General features: G+C 48.6%; 1 protein-coding gene across 1 annotated transcript; it reads right to left on the bottom strand.

Annotated features, from left to right (window-relative positions):
- Positions 1-1498: 1498 nt before the first annotated feature.
- On the bottom strand, positions 1499-11275 carry CKAP4 (cytoskeleton associated protein 4). The gene is made up of 2 exons (XM_066356066.1): positions 10567-11275; positions 1499-3955 (listed from the first exon to the last, which is right to left on the bottom strand). The coding sequence occupies exons 1-2, from the start codon at positions 11002-11004 to the stop codon at positions 2627-2629; spliced, it is 1767 nt and encodes a 588-aa protein (XP_066212163.1). The 5' UTR covers positions 11005-11275; the 3' UTR covers positions 1499-2626.
- Between the last annotated feature and the right edge of the window lie 2441 nt (positions 11276-13716).

The following is a 13716-nucleotide window of genomic DNA, read 5'->3' as shown; positions in this document are numbered from 1 at the left end:
AGAGCATTGGCCTAGGATGCTGAGGACCCAGGTTTGAAACCCTGAGGTCGTCGGCTTGAGCACGGGCTCACCTGACTTGAGCACAGGTCACCAGCTTGAGCACGGGATCACAGACATGACCCCATGGTCTCTGGCTTGAGCAAGGGGTCACTGGCTCAGGTGGAGCTCCCCCCACCCCCATCAGGGCACATATGAGAAGCAATCAATGAACTAAGGTGCCACAACTACAAGCTGATGCTTCTCATCTGTCACTTCCTGTCTGTCCCTCACTCTCTCAAAAAAACAAAATTTTAAAAAAAACTACTCCAGTCTGAGATGATAGACTGCAGAAAGGGAAGAGCAAGATTGTGCCTGATGCAACCAACCAACTTGAGAAAGAACGAAATTTAACTTTCTCCATGCATAGTTTATGTTGCTCAACCCCTTCCCGAAATGAGGAATAACTAGTTATTATAACATATATATATAAACTCTTAGACTTTAAAATGAAAATACAAATGATTCCTGACAACTATTAAGGGCCCATCCTAACTTGCAAACTTCTTTCGGAAAAACATCATGCTCACTCATGTGGCCTTAGAGATGATGCCTCAGGGACCCAGAATGATTGCTAGAGGAAGTTCAGAGATGAGGGGCCCGCTGTCCAGAATTGAGGGCATGAAGCTACCTATGCACTCAGGTCCTGCCTCCCCTCTGCTCCCTGCGTGGGTGAGAAAAGAGCTCCTGCTGCTTCAGGCTCTGGAACAGAGGACAGCAGGTGCTGCACAGGTCATTGTGGCCCTGCATTAGTGGTGTTGAAAAGTGAAGGATGCTTGTCACAGTTAAGAGGGCTGGGTTCAAATCTCAGCCCTGCTACTTCCTAGCTAATAACCTTATATGATGCTTCTCAGCCTGCTGCCTCTCTGCAAAATGCAAAATGATAATGCCTACCTCCCAGAAGTATTAGTAGGATTACACAGAGGCTTATGAAGTAGTTGGCACAATGCTGGCACACAGGTACTCAATAAACATTCTTGTATTAGCTAGTAGGTAGGGCAAAGACTGAGATGTCAAGGAAACACGCCCAGGTCTGCACTGGGGCCGAAGGTTGCCAACACGATCTGAGACAGTGGTTCTTAAACCTGGCTGCACATTAGAATCAGTGAGGGTGGCTTTAACATTCTGGTACACCAGCCCTCTTCACACCGCTTAACCCCAAACCCATGGGGCAGGCCCAGGCATTATTTTAAACTCTGAGAATAGTCAGATAGGTAGTCGGGGCTGAGCCACTCTGCTGTAGCTAACAGGAATTGGGAATCATGCAATAACCTATAAACAAACCTGCTAGTGGTCAGTCAAAAGTTTGTCCCCAGAACTAAGAGTGAGGCCATTCTTGGTTTTAGAATTGAAGAAAAAAGTCTAAAATCTGAAAACTTACCTACTTTCTAATCCTCAATAATGCACATTAAAAAAACAGATCATAATTATTAAACTCTCAGAAAGCAACCACTCTGGAAAAGTTGTAACAAAGCTCAAGTGTTTATTAAGAATTAAAAATACTGTAAATAAGCCATACAGTTCATTTCACAGTAAACTAAACAAACCTTTTTTTCTTTTATCTTTCTCTTTTCTTTTTTTTTCCTTTTCTCTTTTTTGAAAGGCAAGACAGCCATTAAAGAACAGTACAGCTCGAAGGGAAAGGGACACAGCAAACAACTACAGAAAATGCACAAGTTCCTCACGGACAGATGGGGTCCGCTCTGACAGCAGACCTATCATAGACATGTGGTAAAATAAAGAGACCTGGCCTCCGTTCCCCAGGGAGACAGCCTGTGCCTTTGTGGACAGCCCCCGCAGCACATTTCCTGAAAGAATCCAAGGACTCCCCTCTCAGGGATTATAAATCTACGCATTATTTGGGGACCCTACCAAGAGGTGACACAGGTCAACCACAGGAACTCTGTGGGGTGTTGTGCCTTCACATTCAGAACCATCTGGATTCTTTGCATAGTTACCTTTGAGATCATGAGATGACTCGGGAAAGGAAAAAGACACCCACACCGCGGGAGGCCACAGTCAAGCAGCTGCTGCTTTTCGACTGAAAACGAGGGGCCTTTTCCCTCCCTGTTCAGAGCTGACATGTAGGAATTTTCACCAGTTCAAAGTGGAAGACAAAAAAAAATTGAGTGACATCTCCTGAAATCTTCAGCCGGAAGTATACAAATAAGTAAAATTAATTTTCCTTAAAGACAATTGGAAAGAAAAATGCCTCCCCCCCCCCTTTTTTTTTCACTTGAAATCTGCTAGCCTGGCGGGCTTTACTGAGGTTAGAGTTAATCTGCTTCTGCTAATCCCCGGTGGAAGCCATCACCACTCTCCTCAGACCCGGCTGCCGCAGGCTGGGCCTTCAGGAAGCCACCCAAAAGCAGAAGCAGAACACTTGAGAAACCAGTGCTGTGTGGTAATAATCGTAAATAAATTAACTGGGCACAGAAATACAGAATGCTGTGGGGTTCCAAGTGGTGTCTCCCACTCCTGGAGGGGGGACAAGAACGTGGGGGGTGGGGCGCACAAGAGAAAACACCTTTTTTTTTTTTTGGTCATGAGAAACTGGACTTTCAATCCGCACCTTGCAAACACAATTCACTTAGACTTTTTCGTGAATTTTTTCAACTTGCACAAACAACCTATCCAGGTCATTTCTCAGATCATCGAGCAGACCCTTGGCTGATTCCAGGTTGTTCTCGTTGGTTTCTATTTTCACTGAGTATGCCACCAAACTGTCCACAGCAGTCCTGAGCATTTTCAAGTCCAACTCCACTTGGCTGACCGAAGACTTGAGGTGGTCTAGAGAAGAAAGTCTGTCCAGCAAGTCCTGAGGCGCCAGGCGGGCCTCCTGGGCTGGGTCCTGCCCCAGCAGCGTGTGGACCTGCTCTTGAACCTTCTGGAGTGCGTCCACGGTGCTGGGGAGCTCGCCCACGCTTCTCTTCAGCTCCTCCACGTCGCTGTAGAGCGAGAGCTGGGCCTCGCCCAGGCTCCGCACGGTGCTGGCCAGGCCCCCCCTGTCCGCCTCCTCCGAGGAGCCCAGGCCGTCCAGGCGCTCCTGCACGGCTGCCAGGCGCTGCTCGCACTCCTCGCTCTTGGCCAGCAGGGCCTCCAGGCTGTCGGCCTGCCGCGCCGAGGCCATCTGCACGGCCTGGACTCCGTCCTCCACAGTCTGCAGCCGGGAGTCCCAGCCCTGGCTCTTCTTCTGCAGCACTTCGAGGGCATCGGCACCTTGGAGAGGCCCGTCTCCCTCGGGCCGCAAGGCCTGGGCCTTCAGCTGGTGCAACTCCTCCTCCAGCCGCCCGATCTCTCCGGGGAGGCGCGAAGCCGACTCCTCCGCCTGGAGAAGCTTCTCCGTCAGGGCCTGCAGCGTCAGGTGCTCCGAGGCCGCCGCCTCTTTGAACTTCTGCTGCTCCTGTTTGAGGCTCACCAGCTCTCTGACCTCGGTGTAGACATCGGACTCCATGGTCTGCAGGGTGCTTCTCAGGGCCTCCATGTCCTTTTCCTTGGACTTCATAGAGGTCTGTATTTCCTTCACCACCTCTTTCAGGGTTTTCAGTTCCTGCTTGTACCCGTCCGAGTCTTCCAGAGAGGCAACCTTTGCCTTCACATCGTTGATTTCCTTCTGGCTCCTCTTCTGGACCTCCGTGAAGATGGCAATGTTGTCGTTGATGGACTTGGTGAGCTCTGTCAGCCTCTCCTCTACTGTGTTCTCAAGGGAGGTGAAGTCCCGCTCCCGGGCATCCTTCACCACGTGGATCCCATCAGAGAGGTCTTTGAGAATCTCATTCTGGAGCTTTTGCAGAACTTCACTGATCCTGTTGATCTCACTCTCCCCTTGCTTCACGATTTTCTCTGTGAGATCTTGTTTATGTTGGGAACTCCTAAAGATGGACTCAAAAGTCCCAAATGTGGCTTGCAGAGACTGCACCTGTAACCAAAGTCCAGATGTTAATTGCTAAGAAGAGCTGATGAGGATTTACAACTATACTTCATTTTGTCTGCTCAGCTTCCAGGTCCCTCCTCTTCTAGGACGGCACCATAATTTCCCTTTGGAGAACCATCCTTCTACACACAATCCCTGTGGTTGGGGGCCTTCTCCAAGTACTCCAGGGATGGTTTGTGGAACAGGCCTGACCAGTCAGCACTCCCCATCTACCTTGCCCCCCCCCCCAAACAGGAGCCACAGTGATTAGCCCAGTGATGGGCATGTGGCCTAAAGCAAGCCAAAAAGTCAATTCCAAAACTTCTATTAAATCTACTTGGAAAGAAAGCCTCTCTTTCTACTGGGGATTGCTAGCTACAGAATGAGGGCATCCTAGGGCTGAGATACTCAGACTAGCACATGAAGAACTCAGGTATTAAGAATCAACCTGCACAGAGGAAAGCAGAACTAAGAAACCAGATCACAAGATCCAGGTAAGGGCCTGACCTGTGGCGGTGCACTGAATAAAGCATCCACCTGGAACACTGAGGTTGCCAGTTCAAAACCCTGGGCTTGCCTGGTCAAGGCACATATGGGAGTTGATGCTTCCTGCTCCTCCCTTCTTCTTTCTCTTTCTCTCTCTCTCTCTCTCTCCTCTCTACAATAAAATCTTTAAAAAAAAAAAAAAAAAAAGCTCAAAGTCTAAAGACACAATTTGAATCCCTGGATAGTTATACCTGAACGACTCGACTCTCAACTTTCTACTTTGTACCAATGAGTTCTCTCTCCCCACCTCTTTTAAGACATTTTGAGTTGAGTTTCTAGCTTTTGCAAGTGAAAGAGTCTCACAGGTTTTCATAGGAAAAAAGCTGAGGCACATAGAAGACCACTGGGCTGTGACACAAAGGACAAAGCTTCCAGTCTCTGCTCACCACTTTTAGCTGTGTTGCCTCAACAAGTCACTGTCCTCACCTGGAAAATGGGAGCAATGGACCACATGATCCCTTAGCATCCTCTGGCTTAGTGAACACATTATGATCCTATTGGCCATCACACATTCATTTTAAATAAATGCTACCCTAAACAAGGTCTGACCTAGGAACTACCCCAGTTTAATGTCCCGAAATACGATGGCTAATGATCCAGGCCTTACCCTAATGTGGTATACGGGGCAACCTAGAATGCTTTCTTGCACATAAAAATAACAGGAAAAAAGAACCTGAATCCATCTAGTCTCTAGCTCTAATCACCGACTCACAGAAAACACACAAGAGAGAAACAGGCCAGGAGGATACAATCAGTCAAACCCACAAAGTGGAAAATTCTACAGGACAAATACCAGGATCTTCAATGAGTAAATGGCATTTTAAAAGGGAGAAAGGAGACTATTACAGAGTTTAAAAAGTTTAAGATTTATCAATCAAATATAATGTGTGGACTTAAATGGATCCTGGTTCAAAAAAACCCAACAGTAAAAGAGACATCTTTTTGAGAGAATCAGGAAAATCTCATTACAGACCGGGTTATTAGAAGCTAATCAAGAATTATTGTTCACTTTGTTAGGTTTAAGGTACTGTGTTTTGTCCAAAGAAACAAGGAAAGGAGAGGGAAGGAAAGGAATTCTCATCTGTCACAAATAAATCCTAAAATACAGTGGGTGACCTGATCTGTGAGTCAAGGATTAATTTTTAAATTGCACAGGCCCTTCAGAGGGCCTGGAACCAAACTATTAACATTTTCTGAAGCCCTACACCCACTTGTGCCTATGGAACCTTCTGGGTAAGTACAGGCCAGCCTATCTGCCCATGCTGTGGCCATTCAGAAGACCTCAGCCTTTTCCAAAACCAAGACCACCTGGAGAACAAGAGAAACCAGGCGGCCACCCAATAGGACAGTGAAGTAGAGTGTGTCAGAATCAAAATGCTCTGACACCAGACCACACAGAGGACGGAAGGGGTGGAGATGGGATAAAACAAGAGTAGGAAAAAAAAGATAATTACTGAAATTGGGATTCTCTATATGCATCTCTTCTTTTGTTTATGCTTCAACATATCTATAATGAAAATTTAAAAATTAAATAGTGTGGGCTTTAGAACCAGACTGTCTTCATAGCCTAGTTAGGACACTGCCTAGCTGTGTGATTGTGGGCAAGTTACTTACCCTATCTGTGCCTTGGTTTCCTAAGATGCAGGATAGAAACAAAAATAGTACCTGACTCAGGACTGTGTTGTGAGAATTAAGGGAGTTAATCTATGCCAAGTGCTTAAATTGTGACTAACACATAATGATCAATCAATAGATGGTAACTGTCATCTTCATTATTGTTTAATTTTTTTTTTTTAACAAAGATTTATTTATTGATTTTTGAGAGAGGAGGGAGACAGAGAGAGAAAGGCAATGGGAAAGGAGGAGCGGGAAGCCCTGTGTCTCGAACCGGCGACCTCAGCAGTCCAGGTTGATATCCACTGCGCCACCACGGATCAGGCTATTATTGTTTGATCTTTCTTATTAAGTAGCTCAAAAGTCTGGAGATTCCTACATCTTCCTCAGCCCGATGCCAAAGTGAAGAAACTACAGGAATGGGAACAGGGCACATGAGCTCTAGTTCCAGCCCCAATAACCAGCTCTGTGAGCACAAATAAGTAAGTCACACTTACTTCCCAAGTCCCAGGCTCTCTGTCCATTAACAAACAAGTTTCTAAAGTCCCTTCTGGCTTCCGCTAGTCTGTGCTTTTAAGAGAAATTAGACTAAGGTTCTCCGGGACTCTAGGATATTAGACAATTTCTCTGCCCAACCAAATATAACATAAGTCATAAAGGACACTGTAGAAAGCTCACCTCTGAAACTAGGTTATGTAATCACAGTATTTGCTTGTTCTAAGCACAGCACACAGAATTGAGGCGTGAGCAGGTAAGGGCAGTACCTGCAACGTGGCATGTGTCACCAGTGTTTTCTGAATGAATCAAAGAATAAATGAATTAACAGAGCAAAGCCTAATGAAGACTGAGCTGGTTCATTTCCTCTCTCATCCCTGATTGTCACTCATACCCTGGGGTGGTTCTTTATAAATGGCTGGGAAGAGGACTAGACCAGAAATCATGGATGAAACCAAACAAACCAACCCCCAACACGATGAAAAGAACATAGCGTGTTCCCCTACTAATGCTGTTGGTTGCTTATCTTTACATGCAAAGCTCTTATTTTAATTAACATGCAATAGATGTATCTGTTCCCCCGATACATACAGGGTGCCACTAAGTGGTAGGTCTGGGCAAGATGTCAGAGATAAACTAATAGCTAAGACAGGATCCCTGCCCTCAAGGAGCTCGGCCTGGGGAAGGGCGACAGCGGTGACTGTCATTCATTCACCTGAGCTCCTACTGTATACAATAATTATACAAAGTACTTCAGAGTCATCATCTATTACATCCTCATAATAATCTCATGAGTCAGTGGCTCCCATTGATCTCCATTCTACAAGTGAGGAGACTGAGAAGTGATAGAACTGAGCATCAAATCCCAGAATGTGTGACTTCAGAACCTGAGCCCTTAACCTCTGTGCAATATGGTTGGGCAGAGACGTGTTCAAAGTGTGCTGAGTGCCTGGAGATGCTGCCTAAGCCCAAAGCCCTAACTCCTGGTCCAGAGCCAAATGGGAAAGAAATACAAGAGATGTATTCAGTGGGACACTTGAATCTATGTAAACACAATAAATTTAATAAAAGAAATACAAGAGAGAACTCAATCTTCTACAAATAACAAGTATTCTCATTAAACTGTCACCACTAGGCCTAAGCTGACTCCTACGGTCACTTTAGCCACCCTGGATCCACCAGGACAACCCAGGACCTTCAGCACCACCACTTAGGGTCTGGGTATGACCATAATAGTCATGAGTAACAATGGCTCCAGGCTCAGCTGGCCCATCTGTGAACTAATAAATGGTACCTGTCTCAGAGGGTGGCAGGGAAGCACTTAATGCTTGGCGTTAATGTGAATACTAATTAGGAATAACACGGTAAGTATATGTCCCTGCTTAGAACCAAACCTGAGCCCCAACCAAGCCTCATATCAAGTTATAAAAAGGTTTCAAACTTAGGTTGTCAGAAGACCCATCACTACTCACTCCTCAATGCAAAATAACTTATTTACTGTCTACCCAGAGAAGCACACAGAAGTGACGACATGCCATGGCGAATCCTAATACTGTTTTGGGCATGTTCTGAGTTCCAAGTCAATGGAATAGGCATAAATTGAGCTCTATTACACACTAGGCAAGGCATAGGAAAGGTAACAACATTAACAGATGAGTGGTTAAGAGTGCTGCAGTTTGAATCCTAGTCTTGATACTTATTAGCTGTGTAACTATGCAAAGCTACTTAGACTATTTGTGTCTCACCTTTTTCATCTGCAAAAAGAGGATAATAGTACAGCTGACCCATGAACAATGCAGGAGTTAATTAGCCAGGTAGCTCAGTAGGTTGGAGCACTGTCCCAATATGCCACGGTTGTGGGTTCAATCCCAGGTCAGGGCACATATAAGAATCAACCAATGAATGCATAAATAAATGGAACAACAAATCGATGTTTCTCTCTCCCTCTCTCCCTAAAATCAATAAAACTTTTTTAAATCATAAAAAAATACATTTACAGTACAGTATGTATAAATCAAAAAATATCCACATATAAGTGGACCTGTGTTCAAACACATGTTGTTCAAATATCAACTATACTTATCCCTTGGTGGTTGTTGTGAAACAGATGAGTGCACAATAAATATGATGCATTAAATAATAGCTTGATTACACTACTAAATTAAGAGAAAGGTCACTATTTAAATAGTGATCACTATTTCAATACTTTAGAGATGGGTGAATTCTTAAAAATCTAAAAACCGAGATGGAACCCACCTCTCACTGCGTAGATGGGAAAACTGAACCCCAGAGAGGAAAGTAATCAGTACACAGCTGTGACAGAGAAGGGGGTGGAATCAGAAAGGTGGCAATAAGAGGAACAGGGAGGAAGCAGAAAGAATAAAGCCCGATTTGGTCAACCTAAATTCATGACCTCCCCCATTTGGGCCTCAATTTCAATCACCCCTCTCACAACTTCCTGTTACTCTTTAAGAGGTAGGGTAGCCACCTGCTGTCCCTCAAACATGCTGAAGATTGTCCCCTGCCTGTGTGCTTCTCATTCCTTCTCTCAACAGTAATGGATCACCAGTTAGATCTCGACTTGACTTTACCCTGACCACCAGGATCCAGGCATAGGCAAACCCCATACTCTCTTTCCTCTGATGGAGACCCACTCTTGTGCAGCTTCACAAATACGATTTGCGTCTTTTCCGCTTCGTACCTTCCACAGGGCCTACGCAAAGCCATATGACTATCAGACTTCAATAAATATTATGATTGATTAGTAAGTGGGTGGGTGATAGGGAGGAAAATGGGAGCCTAGTGATTATACTTCTGAAGTATGTCTATTTTTTAAGAATGACTTAACATTCAGGGGATAGGCAAAGCAGCACTGCCTATTTAATTCAAAAAGTCACCTCCCGTGGCCTGCAGCACTGAGCTGAGGCTGACTCATTCTAGTTGCTCTGCTCGTCTTATGAAGAAATTCCTAGTCCTGCATACTCCACAGAAGTGGAGAGAAACTTGGCAGGACAGGCAGCATTCTGGAAAAAGGAGGAAACAGTTTCAGGCTCATAAGATGTGGCGGGATTTTCTGTTTTAATCAAGCAACCAATTTTCATTGAGCAATGGCCTTAGTGGAGGCAGGGGAAGGAATGAGATTTGAGGGAGTTGTACTTGGTGTGGAAAAACACAGAAGAGTGGACGCTAAGCAACTCTGTGTTGAAAGTTGGGTCTATCCACACACCTGAAATAGGGCCCTGTGGACCCTGAACTGGGTGGCCCTAGACATTCTCAGTTTGCCACTCACCAGTTAGGGTCTTTACCAATTCATTTACTTAATCTCTCTAACCCTCAGTTTTGTGGTCTAGAAAATGGAGTCAGAACTCAGGGTTGCTATGAGTACTAAATAAATGAGTAAGCCTCCTAAACACTTAAACCTGTAAGTGGTATTATTCACCAATAATACCTACTATTATTCACGGCTTTGCCTTTCCTCTGAAGCTGAAGTACACTGCTTCAAAGGCCCACATAGGTACAATAAAGGACAAGAGGGCCTAAAGATACGTTATATTTCATCTGAACTTTGCAAATGAATAAGACTGCTAGGTTTTCCTTCCCCCGGCTCCGGGTCTATTAAAAACTGGCTCAGATGTCTCCACTGGGAGAGCTAAGGTACTTGCGGCCTTGCTAGAGGCTTCCAGGGATGCGCTGGCTTCCCTTCCAACCTCCTTTGCAGACAACTCTGCCCATTCAGCGGTTCCTAATCCAAAAAGAATGGGCTCCGCAGAGCCTGCCGGCTTCCCTACAGCTCACCGCTAATGTCCTGTGACAGGCCCTTGGCCCACCCTCGCGGCAGTCCATCCCTCCGGGCCGATTCCTCCGCAGCCATTAACAAAGAGGGTCCGGGGACCGCCGGCAAAGTACGACGGGCCGATGCGGGGGCCGGCCGGGAGGGCACGAGGGGGCCCGGCTGTACCCACCTTCTGCTCGACGCCCTGCAAGCCCTGACCCAGCTCCTCCCGCTGCCGGGAGAAGTCCTGGTGGCTGCGCCGGACCTGCTGGACCTCCTCCAGGACGTGGTGGACACACCAGCCTGAGAAGGCGGCCGCCGCCACCAAGGCGAGGTAGAAGAGAAAGTTGAGCGCCCGTCCGAGCCTGTGCGAGCAGGACGCCGAGGACGAGGCGGCGGCGGCGGCGGAGGAGGACTTGCCGCCGCGGTGGCCGCCCTTGCCGTGCGCCTGGTTCTGCGGGTGCTGCTGCGGGTGCGGCGCGGACGGCGGCGGCGGCGGCTGCTGCTGCTGCGGCGGCGGCGGCTTCTTCGCCACGTCATCCGCGCCGCCCGACGGGTGGGCGCCCTTCTCCGAGGGGTTCCCGGCTCCGTGGCCGCCCTTGGAGCCCCTTTGTTTGGCCGAGGGCATGGCGGGCGCGGCGGTGAGTGAGGCCGCGGGCTGCGAGGCGAGCAAGCGGGACGCGCGGCCCGGGAAACTTCCTCGGGTTCCCCCGGGGCTGAGCGAGCGGCACGCGGGCGCTGCTGGCGTCGGAGCGGCCGAGAGAGAGAGAGAGAGAGAGAGAGAGAGAGAGAGAGAGAGAGAGAGAGAGAGAGAGAGAGGGGAAGGAGGCCGGGCGAGGGAGGAAGGAGGAGGGGGCCTGGCTCGCCGCCGCCGCCGCCGCCGCCGCGGCGCCGACCCCGCCTCCCGGGAAGGGAGGCCGGCAGAGCCGAGTGGGGAGCCTGCCACGCACGCGGGGGCCGGCGGCGGCCCCACCCCCTGCCGGCACGACCCCAGGGAGGGAGGGCCGAGCGGAGGAGGCGGCCGGCGGGGGCTAGGCGGAGGTGGGGGCCAGGCCCGGGGAGCAGTGCCGGGGTGAGGGTGGGGGTAAGGGCGGCCTTGGGGCGCGTGGTGACCGAGCGAGGTCTACGGGGGCCGAGGAGTGGGCGAACGGCCACTACGGGGGCCGGGGCATCCGGCTGGAGTGGCGGAGGTAGGGAGGGCGAGCGCGCGCGCGGGGTCTACAGAGCTGGTGGCCAAAGGGAGGGGCGAAGGACTGGGTGGACCCGGGGCGCGAGGCCCCCGGGAATAGGCATTTGAGGTGGCGGTGGCTAGGAGGGTAGGCAGGAGGGGAACCGGGGATGAGGGGATGACCCGGTGCAGGGGGTCAAGTGCGTGCGAGCCCCCTCACTTCTCGACCTGTGCGAGGAGAGGAAATGAAGGAGGGCACCCAGGAGCCCTGCCCCTGCGAGTGGGAGTAAGCCCTTACTCAGTAGGGGCGGGAACAGACCCCCCCCCATCCTTCCCGCTGGCAGTGGAAGCATCCCCGCCTTCACCCCCCATGCCACCCTCCAAGCCCGCCACGGGGCTGGGCCTTGCTCTTTCCATGGGTTTGAAGGCAGAGGCCAAAAGGACTGTCTGCTTAAAATCAAGTCAACCTGGAGGCATGATTGGGACAGTTAGCAAAGGTTCTTGGCCTATGTGAAGTCTGTTCCTGGAAACACACATATTGAGCGTCCCCTTAGCTCAGTCAGTTCTCTGTCAACGCTCTATACTTTCTTTTCTGAAGCCCTGTCAACTGCGTTTTGTTTTTGCTTTTTTTTTTTTTTTGGAGGGGGGGAGGTCGTGCAGTCTATCACAGCCCCTACTAGGAGCAGGTTCTGTGCGGTGTAGTGTTGGGAGACCATGAGAGGGAGGCGGATAGACCCCTGCTTTTGATAGAAGGAAATATAATAATGCCAGGATTGTGCTTAGCAGCTGTTCTTAAAAAGCTCACAAACACCGTGTAAGGTAGGAATTATTGGACCCATTTTATAGGAGGGAAATTGAGGCTGGACCTTCATCCCAAGTGGCTGCGTCAAGGTCATATTCAGCCACCTTCTTCTTCCACAACCTGTGCCACTTAATCACTTTAGAGTGGGAAGGGGCCCCATGGAAATTAATCAACTTGCCCCCTCTCTCTAAGGCTAATTGGTGCTGGGGCAGGGAACGAACTCCACTTCACTGCTTCCCTCCTGAACCTGGTATCTGGTGTGTGCCTGGCACCGTGCTGTAGGAACACTGTTTCTTCTGCCTGTTGACCCTATTCTGTTTTTGAGAAACATTTCCTGTCCTTAAGGCTGACCTCAAATGCCACCTCTTTCATAATGCCTACCTATAACAGCACCTGATACTTCTCATGGGACTTAGAGAGCGCAAGTAATTGAATATATATATATATGCCAACTCTTACATTCTCTGCTCCTTAAGGACAGGAAACAGTCATTGCTTATATTTCTCTCTGTAGTTCACCTTGTGCTTTTAAAAGTCTCTAGTGAATGAATGAACATGTGTGCCTGCCCTCAGGGGGCTGCATTACATTTGGAGAAATATGCAGAAACCTTCTGAGGCTAAACTATATGGTTGAGAATATAAATGTAAAGGGAACTTGGAAAGCAAACCACTGGGCTGTATATGGAGAAGTTTTCTCTGGCAGAACCGTCTTGAGCAAAACCTTAAAGAAAGGATTTGCATAGGAGGAGAGCAGAGAAGATATTTTTGTGGCGGAAATGGGGTGAGCCCAGGACACCTGTCTGATATGAAAGATACATGCTGCATTATAAAAAAGAAAGAAAAAAGTGAGCTAGGTGTCATGGGTCCAAACTGCAGAGGTCTATAGAATCCAGCCAGCCGGGCAGGAGAGTCACTGTTAGTGTAGGAGGCCAGAGTAAATTATAGTAGGTTCTAGAAATATAATCATTTGCTCCAGTCAGGAACCTCTTACTTAGTTCAACAGGGCATACAACTCTGACCTTGGGTGGGAATGGGGAGGGAGTGGCAAAGGAAAACAGAACACTAACTCATCAGAAGATGCTAGAAAAACCTTGTTTAAAAACTTCAGCTAAGGCCCTGGCCAGTTGGCTCAGTAGTAGAGTGTTGGCCCGGTGTGTGGATGTCCTAAGTTCAATTCCTGGTCAGGGCACACAGGAGAAGCACCCATCTGCTTCTCCACACCCCCTCTCATTTCTCTCTCTCTCTCTCTCTCTCTGTCTCTGTCTCCTGCCTCCTGCATCCATGGCTGGATTGGAGCAAATTGGTTTGACCCTGGGCACTGAAGATGTCTCCATGGCCTCTGCCTCAAGCACTAAGAAGAGCTCAGTTGCT

Source organism: Saccopteryx leptura, chromosome 1, assembly GCF_036850995.1.
Source record: "Saccopteryx leptura isolate mSacLep1 chromosome 1, mSacLep1_pri_phased_curated, whole genome shotgun sequence".
Taxonomy (NCBI): domain Eukaryota; kingdom Metazoa; phylum Chordata; class Mammalia; order Chiroptera; family Emballonuridae; genus Saccopteryx; species Saccopteryx leptura.
The sequence above is the reverse complement of the archived record's forward strand: the minus strand, read 5'-3'. Positions and strand labels throughout refer to the sequence as shown.

Coding starts and splice junctions, on each gene's coding strand:
- CKAP4 (XM_066356066.1), bottom strand. CDS start 11,004: ATGCCCTCGGCCAAACAAAGGGGCTCCAAGGGCGGCCACGGAGCCGGG. Junction 3,956..10,566: donor TGCAGGGCGTCGAGCAGAAG/GTGGGTACAGCC, acceptor CTTTGGTTACAG/GTGCAGTCTCTGCAAGCCAC.